The following is a 10,288-nucleotide window of genomic DNA, read 5'->3' on the forward strand; positions in this document are numbered from 1 at the left end:
ATGACTAGAGAAAGCAGCCATCCTGAACATCAGTAATGCACGGTGCCACATCAGGGGCCTGTGCAGGAGGATGTAACGTTGCCGAACGTTCAGATAGACAATTTCTGTTCTACACAACACATTTGTCTGATAGGGAATCGTGTCAGCTGTATTCAGTCTATTTCTATCTGCAATAATAAAGTGCTTTCCAATCCCTAAATACACCCAAGATGCTATGGGTTGGAAATTCCAATTCTCTTCAATGAGGAATTTGGTTTACTTTCTGAATTGACTGGATTTGAAATGGAATTGAGTATGTATGTAAAGTCTGAACCACCACCCAACAGTTAGCATCCATGCCACTGAATAAAGGGTCACACTAGATGGGCATCTCCCACCTGATGGATTGAGAAACATTAAGTGCTGTTTGGGCTGGCCTTCACCACATAACTGACAGACTGGCATGCTCTGACCAACACTGATGGCTGTGTTCAAAGTCCTCACAAATGAGTCTGCCTGTTCAATGTTTGTCTATGAAATATTCTGTACCAGGCCAAACACTTCATGCAATGTGCTGGTAGATACTGAGATAGCTACTATCCTTGGAATGCAAAAAATAACTGACAAAAACCCAATTTAATCATGGTGTTTGAAGATATAGGCCTACTACCACCACGTAAAAATGACAATACTCTGTAAACCGCACATAAAAACATGTTTGTGACAAACTTCATTTTTTATTTACAGTGTATTATGTGAATGAAAAAAGCCATCATCATCCGAAAGAGGAACAAAAGGTCTGGGCACACATGTCTGTCCATCTGTACAAAGTTGATACAAATAGCATGGCTTGTGCAAGAATGCTCAAATATAAACAAATGTTTATGTGGCTGGTGTGAATTTATGTGGCTGGTGTGAAACTAACGCAGTTCTTTGAACATCAAGAAGCTCAATTCTGAGAGCCCTTTTATGGGTGTGATGCAAGACAATGTGTACCATATTTAAAAATGAATCATTTCAAAGGCCTGCAAAACAATAATTAACAGCAAATTGCACCAACTGAGAACCTTACCACCTTTTATTTCATGTGACCAATCCATTTTAAATCGGTGGCTCAGATCAGGCAAATTTACATTGTACATATCGCCATCTAGAGGACTACAGGACTCACTAAATTTCAGGCAGAGTTGCAACTCACAGGTCATACCGATATCTTTTTGATACTGGGCTGACAGCATTTAAAAATACTCTGTGCAGGCTATTCATGTTTTTTTATTACAGAGATTGATTGTGAATGTAAACTGATTAAACATAACATTCTCTCCTCACGGCACTCATCTTGATAGAAGTGTAAAAATATAAAGCTACAGTCCTATTCCGTCTTTAGAAAATGACATTTTTCAGAAACTCTGAACTGCTTATGTGAATTCCTATAATAATCCATCTTGTATAAAACAGTTTTACAAATAGATATTTAAAAAAAAGAAATGTACAGTGCATTTGGAAAGTATTCAGACTCCTTGACTTTTTCCAGTGTTATGTTAAAGCAATATTCTAGAATGGATTAAATTTAAAACATACCTTAATCTACACACAACACCCCATAATGACAAGGCAAAAACAGTTAGAAAATTTGCTCAATTTATATAATAAATAAATACCTTATTTACATAAGTATTCAGACCCTTTGCTATGAGACTCTAAATTGAGCTCAGGTGCATCCTGTTTCCATTTATAATCCTTGAGATGTTTTTACAACTAAATTGGAGTCCACCTGTGGTAAATTCAATTGATTGGACATGATTTGGAAAGGCACACACACACCTGTCTATATAAAAGGTCCCACAGTTGACACTGCATTTCAGAGTAAAAACCAAGCCATGAGGTCGAAGAAATTGTCCGTAGAGTACCGAGACAGGATTGTGTCGAGGAACACCAAAAAATGTCTGCAGGACTGAAGGTCCCCAAGAACACAGTGAAGTTAGGAACCGCCAAGACTTCTCTTAGAGCTGGCCAAGAACCCAATGGGAGTTCCTCTTTAGAGATGGGAGAATCTCCCAGAAGGAAAACCATCTCAGCAGACAGAAGCCACTCCTCAGTAAAAGGCACATGACTCTCATACCATGAGAAACAAGATTCTCTGGTCTGATGAAGCCAAGGTTGAACTCTTTGGCCTGAATGCCAAGCGTCACATCTGGAGGAAACCTGGCACCATCCCTACGGTGAAGAATGGTTGTGGCAGCATCATGCTGTGGGGATGTTATTCAGCAGCAGGGACTGGGAGACTAGTCAGGATTGAGGGAAAGAGATCCTTGATGAAAACATGCTCCAAAGCACTCAGGACCTCTGACTGGGGCGAAGGGTCAACTTCCAACAGGACAATGACCCTAAGCACACAGCCAAGACAAAGCAGGAGAGGCTTTGGGACAAGTCTCTGAATGTCCTTGAGTGGCCCAGCAAGAACCCGGACTTGAACCCGATCTAACGTCTCTGGAGACCTGAAAATAGCTGTGCGTCGACGCTCCCCATCCAACCTGACAGACCTTGAGAGGATCTGCCGAGAAGAATGGGAGAAACTCTCCAAATACAGGTCTGCCAAGCTTGTAGCGTCATACCCAAGAAGTCGACGCTGTAATCGCTGCCAAATGTGCTTCAAAGGGTCTGAATACTTATGTAAATGTGATTTCACCTTTTTTATTTTTAACTTTGCTAAAATCTCTAAAAACCTGTTTTTGCTTTGTCATGATGGGTTTTAAGGTTTAGATTGATAAGAAAAAATACATTTTAGAATAAGACTGACGTATCAAAATGTGGAAAGTCAAGGGGTCTGGATACTTTCCGAATGCTCTGTATACGCATGTTTACAGTGAGCAAAAATACTACGTCCAACGATCGACTTCAAACCAATACTGAGACCGTATAGAAGGAAGTGGAGATAGTAATATGGAACTCACAGTGACCAACCATATAACGATTAGGCTGTGATGATACCAGTATCGCAATGTGTTTTTCCATGGCAAAAATGATAACACGGAGCAGGTCCTTTAAAAACCTCCTGTAATATTGTGCGCTGTAGCTTGGAAAATAAATACATGTGAATCTGGATGAGAACAATGTTTGTTTCCAACATAAGGGCTGTTTTCCTAAGTTACATCCACTTCGTGTTTGTTTCCCTGCACTATGCCCGACTATCAATTAGAGATAACGGCCATGGGACACCGATTTATGCCACAAGTTACTGACCTGACCAACTGACCTGGTCTGCCAAGAACTGCCTTTTTTTTTTATATGACTTAATTTGTAAAACGCATCAAACATTCAGCTCCCGAAGGAGTGGTGTTTCTGTCTTCATGGAATGTACTACTCAAGTCTTTGGGATAATCTTTAGGAGAACGAGGAAGTAACGTAAAAAACATTGACAAAACTATAAAATCCCCAAGTAAAATCGATCCGCCTCCAACGGGTCATGGTCCCTGATGTCTCCGCCCATAACCTGAGAGTCAGCCCTGCCTCCACCACATAGGCTCTTTCCCAATTTGGCTTTCCAAGGATTCCTCGTGTCCTCTCTCCTCGCCTCAGACTCAAAATATATTGGAGAAGGTCCAAGAGGAAACAGCCTTGGATCTTCTCCAACGCATGAGAGAGGACGCCGAGAAGAATGGGAGAAACTCAGGAATCAGAGGAAAGACAAATTGAGAAAGAGCCGTAGTGTAGGGAGAGGGTTAGATTAGTAGGGAGGGGGTGGGCTTCTTGCCTGGCCATGCCTCTTTGGCATACTTTTTCTTGCGGGGCTCATTGAGGACCTCAGAGGGATAGGGGCCTGTGACGGGGACAGGGTTGAGGGTGACAGGTGGCTGGGGGGCATCCGGGGTCAGGTTCACCTCTGGAGCTGGGTTTGGGAAGGGCAGAGGGAGACCGCCCAGGATAGTGGCTCCGCTCGGGGCCCCGGTGGGGTGGCCCTCGTGGCTGGTGGGTGGCAGGTCCCCGTAAAGGCCGCCGCCGAAGGTGTAATTGTGGATGCGCCTCGTGACAACGTCGTCCATACTAAGTGAGCCGTGCCTCTCCATTTTCTGTTTCTAGAGTGGAAATTACAAAAGATTGAGTAGCAACTCATCTGCAGGCTATGAATAGTGTATGTTTCTGGAATATCATTGCAATTTTCTTAATCATAGGCTTCCTTAAATGGCAATGTGATTGTACAAAAGGATCTTGACACCTCAGGTAATAGATGCAATTTAGCAGCTTACTATGGATATAACCCAGGCTTACCTTTATAGGGACGACAGCAGTCTGCACCATGTTTCTGAAGCGCCCCACTGAGGGATCAATGTCCTCTGTAATGTTTCAAGAAGCACTGAGTTACCGCATGCATTACGAGTGAAGCAAAAGGTTTAGATTGGCACACACTTCATTATTTTCACCCAATCAAATCAAATTTTATTGGTCACATACACATGGTTAGTAGATGTTAATGCAAGTGTAGTGAAATGCTTGTGCTTCTAGTTCCGAAAGTGCAGTAAGTACTAACAAGTACAGAACGACTATCCTATACATACACACAATGTAAGGGGATGGAACAAGAATATATACAGTTGAAGTCGGAAGTTTACCTACACTTAGGTTGGAGTCATTAAAACTCGTTTTTCAACCACTCCACAAATTTCTTGTTAACAAACTATAGTCTTGGCAAGTCGGTTAGGACATCTATTTTGTGCATGACAAGTAATTTTTCCAACAATTGTTTACAGACAGATTATTTCACTTAATCACAATTCCAGTGGGTCAGAAGTTTACATACACTAAGTTGACTGTGCCTTTAAACAGCTTGGAAAATTCCAGAAAATGATGTCATGGCTTTAGAAGCTTCTGATAAGCTAATTGACATCATTTGAGTCAATTGGAGGTGGATGTATTTCAAGGCCTACCTTCAAACATGGGAAAATCAAAAGAAATCATCCAAGACCTCAGAAAACAAATTGTAGACTTCCACAAGTCTGGTTCATCCTTGGGAGCAATTTCCAAATGCCTGAAGTATAAACAGCATGGGACCACGCAGCCGTCATACCGCTCAGGAAGGAGACGAGTTCTGTCTCCTAGAGATGAACGTACTTTGGTGCAAAAAGTGCCAATCAATCCCAGAACAACAGCAAAGGACGTTGTGAAGATGCTGGAGTAAACAGGTACAAAAGTATCGAAATCCACAGTAAAACGACTCCTATATCGACATAACCTGAAAGTCCGCTCAGCAAGGAAGAAGGCACTGCTCCAAAACCGCCATAAAAAAGCCCGACTACAGTTTGCAACTGCACATGGGGACAAAGATCGTACTTTTTGGAGAAATGTCCTCTGGTCTGATGAAACAAAAATAGAACTGTTTGGCCATAATGACCATCATTATGTCTGGAGGAAAAAGGGGGAGGCTTGCAAGCCAAAGAACAGCATCCCAACCGTGAAGCACGGGGGTGGCAGCATCATGTTGTGGGGGTGCTTTGCTGCAGGAGGGACTGGTGCACTTCACAAAATAGATGGCATCATGAGGGAGGAAAATTGTGGATATATTGAAGCAACATCTCAAGACATTAGTCAGGAAATGTAAGCTTGGTCGCAAATGGGTCTTCCAAATGGACAATGACCCCAAGCATACTTCCAAAGTTGTGGCAAAATGGCTTAAGGACAACAAAGTCAATGTATTGGAGTGGCCATCACAAAGCCCTGACCTCAATAAAATTTGTGGGCAGAACTGAAAAAGCGTGTGCGAGCAAGGAGGCCTACACACCTAACTCAGTTACACCAGCTCTGTCAGGAGGAATGGGCCAAAATTCCCCCAACTTATTGTGCAATGCTACCAAATACTAATTGAGTGTATGTAAACTTCTGACCCACTGGGAATGTGATGAAAGAAATAAAAGCTGAAATAAATCACTCTTTACTATTATTCTGACATTTCACATTCTTAAAATAAAGTGGTGATCCTAACTGACCTAAAACAGGGAATTTTTACTAAGATTAAATGTCAGCAATTGTGAAAAACGGAGTTTAAATGTATTTGGCTAAGGTGTATGTAAACTTCCGACTTCAACTGTACATATAAATACATGGATGCGCGATGGCCGTGCAGCATAGGCAAGATGCAATAGATGGTTTAAAATACAGTATATACATATGAGATGAGTAATGTAGGATATGTAAACGTTATTAAAGTGGCATTATTTAAAGTGACACCTTTATTAAATCCATTTAATAAAGTGGCCAGTGATTTGAGTCTGTATGTTGGCAGCAGCCTCTCTATGTTAGTGAGGGCTGTTTAACAGTCTGATGGCCTCCGTTTATGTAAACACTTACAGTACCAGTCAAAGGTTGACACACCTACTCATTCAAGGGTTTTTCTTAATTTTTTACTATATTGTAGAATAATAGTGAATAAATCAAAACTATGAAATAACAAATGGAATTATGTAGTTAAAAAAAAAAAAGTGTTAAATCAAAATACATTTTATATTTGATATTCTTCAAAGTAGCCAACCTTTGCCTTGATGACAGCTTTGCACACTCCTGGCATTCTCTCAACCAGCTTCATGAGGTAGTCACCTTGAATGCATTTCACTTAACAGGTGTGCCTTGTTAAAAGTTAATGTGGAATTTCTTTCATTCTTAATGCATTTGAGCCAATCAGTTGTGTTATGGCAAGGTAGGGGTGGTATACAGAAGATAGGGCTATTTGGTAAAAGACCAAGTCCATATTATGGCAAGAACAACTCAAATACGCAAAGTGAAACGACAGGCCATTACTAAGACATGAGGGTCAGTCAATTCAGAAAATGTCAAGAACTTTGAAAGTGTCTTCAGGTGCAGTCACAAAAACCATCAAGCGCTATGATGAAACTGGCTCTCATGAGGACCGCCACAGGAAAGGAAGACCCAGAGTTACCTCTTCTGCAGATGATACGTTCTTTAGAGTTACCAGCCTCAGAAATTGCAGCCCAAATAAATGCTTCACAGATTTCAAGTAACCGACACATTTCAACATCAACTGTTCAGAGGAGACTGCATGAATCAGGCCTTCATGGTCCAATTGCTGCTAAGAACGCACTACTAAAGGACACCAATAATAATAAGAGACTTGCTTGGGCCAAGAAACACGAGCAATGGACATTAGACCGGTGGAAATCTGTCCTTTTGTCTGTAGTCCAAATCGTAGATGTTTGGTTCCAACTGCTGTCTTTGTGAGATGCAGAGTAGGTGAACGGACGATCTTCACATATGTGGTTCCCACCGTGAAGCATGGAGGTGGTGGTGTGATGGCATTTGGGTGCTTCCTGGTGACACTGTCAGTGATTTATTTAGAATTCTGCAGCGATACGCCCTCTCATCTGGTTTGCGCTTAGTGGGACTATCATTTGTTATTCAACGGGACAATGACCCAATACACCTCCAGGCTGTGTAAGGGATATTTGACAAAGAAGGAGAGTGATAGAGTGCTGCATCAGATGACCTGGCCTCCACAATCACCCAACCTCAACCCAATTGAGATGGTTTGGGATGAGTTGAACCGCAGAGTGAAGGAAAAGCAGCCAACAAGTTTTCAGGGAACTACTTCAAGACTGTTGGAAAAGCATTCCAGGTGAAGCTGGTTGAGAGAATGCCCTTGAATGAGTAGGTGTCCAAACTTTTGACTGGTACTGTAAATCAGGGCCCATGTTCACAAAGACTCTCAGAGTAAGAGTGTTAATCTAGGATCAGTATTTTCTTTAAATCATAACATTTTAAAAAGTCTCTTAGACACTGTGAAATTTGAAGACAGGCACAGAAACACTTTTCCTCAACTACAGATAAAGAACCAATACTTCAACAGCACTGGGGTACTGATGTTAGGCCAATGGAGTTGAAGAGAGCTTACCCGGGTTGATGACCTCATCGTCCTCGTTGAAGGTGACTCTTGAGTTCCGCCTCTTCCTCTTGGGTCTCTGGATATCTAGGTTGCCCTCCTCGATGGTCAGGGTGGAAATGCGCTTGTTGTGGGCCGTGTTGAACTCCGTCAGGTTCTGTCACAGCCCAGACCAGGGGATGGATGAATGTTTGGGAAAGGAGAAGTGAAACAAAGTTGACACTAAACACACGGAATTGGAAACAGCGAGAGCTAAAAAAACACTAAAGACACTGACAGAACAAAAGATAACTCACTATGTCCTGCTTTACATAGTTTATCTATAGCTACTGTGGTAATAGTACACACCCTCCTTAACAGCATGTCCAGACAAATGCCCAAGTAGACAACTACAGAAGACACACAGACACACCTCTAGCTCGGTCTCCTCCTCTGGTAACCCTAAGAGACCCTTAGACCCCTCCTCGTCCTCTCCGGCCTTGCTGTCCCCCGTGGCGGCGTTGGTTCCTTGCTGGCTCTGAGGTTTCTCCCGGATGGTGTAGGCTCGCGTGGACGCCCCAAACGACATGGTGGAGTCTATGGGGACCTGCTGAGGCTTATTGGGCTCCAGGCGGATGTGTCCCAGGAAGGTACCATGCGCTGAGAACGTAATTTACAAACTTCAAGTCCACATATCGTGTACGGATGTAATTTAGAAAAAGTGAAGTAAAGAGTAATAGTTGCACAGCCTTTATTCTACAGTGCACTCCTCTAAGGCAATGCAACTGTTACATTTTGAGTACTTTTTACTAGCCGAGGTAAGATAAACTATTTTACAGACTGATGTACACGACAGTTCACTTACTGCTGTTGTTATCGATAAGGAACACCCTCTTCAGGTGCTTGTGGTAGACCAGGGCAGCATGCACGCGTGAACATGACTGGTGGTCGATGGTGAAATCACACATGTCCGGGTTCCTCCCGAATAAGTAGTACTTCTTCTCGTCAATGATCAGTTTCTTCAAGGATTCACCATCATAACAACAGATTGGGCAATACATGTATTTTCTTATGTCACATCATTGCCTGGTCCCAGATATAATTCTGCTTTCTTGCCAACTCCTCGTCCCTCATTCTCACGCCAAGCTGTTTTAGCATGACAATTCCATAAGGAGTTGGCAAAAGATCCTAAACAGACACCCAGGCTAACAACACTGATAACATTGAATGAAATCCTTGCCAGCTGTAAGAAACAGTTTAAAGCCCTGTGCCTCTGAGCCATAACTCAAGAGTGCACTCATGAGCTTAAATATCAGGGCTGATGTTTCTGTGGACCCTTTCTTATAACCCAACAGTCACAGAACTCAGGCACCAGGATGCACTGGGCTGAGGACAGTCGTGTCCGTATCTGGTGCATGCATGTATGATCAAATTTGTTTATTTAGTTAAGTACACCATGACACCTAGCTACTTATATTGAATTATACAGACTGAAGTAGACTATATTGAAGTAGACAGTCTATACTATAGACATTTATAGGTAAACTACATCATGTAGGACCATATTCTATGGTTCTCTAACACAGCTTTTAATAGAGCTGGTACAGCTGGTTAGTACAGAAAGTAAGTAAACCAATGACTGATGTATTATGCAAGATATTAGCCATTTTCTAAGGAACCATACAGAATATCTAGCCTTGTAAAGAGTGCAGATAATACAGATAGGCAGTTCAAATTTTCGCCACAGAAGCCCTAAGCTCTTACCTCGACCATTTTGTCACCTTTCATCACGTCCAAATGGAGTCCTGGAGGGGGCTTGCCTGCCCTGAAAACAACAAGGACCAAAAGCTACGCACACCATTCAGTGAAATGAATCAGCTAGCTAGCATATGTTTGCTAATAAGACGTGGCTGAAAGGAATACATACGTTTCTAGCTACAAAATAAAAAAGTAATGCTGTTTTGTGATTTCGCATGCACTTGATGTCTTTGTACAACGTAAATATACCGGTAAGTGCATTTTCTCACCATGTTGGACAATCAAAAGATGGTAAGTTTGTAGCAGTTGCATTAGTCGCCATCTTGCAGGACTCTCCATTCACAAACCCGCTGGGTAAAATGTTACCTTGCATTGGGAATTGTAGTTTTGTGGGGTTAAACCCTTGACAGCCAAATCTCTCTGTCTCTGCCCAAATGGATGAAAATAAATTAATACGTTCCATTATCTACAATGATTTGATTCGACTCTAGAAAAAAAGGTTGCATACTGAAATGTAATGGCAATGATTCAAAACTATGAACTGTGAACACACACACGCACACAGTTATTATGCTTAGCTTTCATTATCGCTCATTCACTTGAATCATATTGAATAGCTTCAAGAATAGTCAATAGCATAGACTGTTTTTTTATTGAAAAGCCACTGGGCAGAATAACATAGACTAC

At 42.0% G+C, this 10,288-nt stretch overlaps 1 protein-coding gene and 1 non-coding gene across 2 annotated transcripts; both read right to left on the reverse strand.

The window, feature by feature from the left end:
• Positions 1 to 696: 696 nt before the first annotated feature.
• On the reverse strand, positions 697 to 10,006 carry LOC106605108 (nuclear inhibitor of protein phosphatase 1). The gene is made up of 7 exons (XM_014200426.3): positions 9,871 to 10,006; positions 9,608 to 9,668; positions 8,709 to 8,862; positions 8,277 to 8,503; positions 7,877 to 8,021; positions 4,249 to 4,313; positions 697 to 4,055 (listed from the first exon to the last, which is right to left on the reverse strand). Exons 1-7 carry the CDS (start codon positions 9,972 to 9,974, stop codon positions 3,702 to 3,704), a joined length of 1,110 nt encoding a protein of 369 aa, XP_014055901.1. The 5' UTR covers positions 9,975 to 10,006; the 3' UTR covers positions 697 to 3,701.
• LOC123743266 (small Cajal body-specific RNA 1) lies at positions 9,107 to 9,260 on the reverse strand. Its single transcript, XR_006770074.1, has one exon.
• Positions 10,007 to 10,288: the final 282 nt, after the last annotated feature.

Source organism: Salmo salar, chromosome 05, assembly GCF_965601325.2.
Source record: "Salmo salar chromosome 05, fSalSal1, whole genome shotgun sequence".
NCBI lineage: Eukaryota > Metazoa > Chordata > Actinopteri > Salmoniformes > Salmonidae > Salmo > Salmo salar.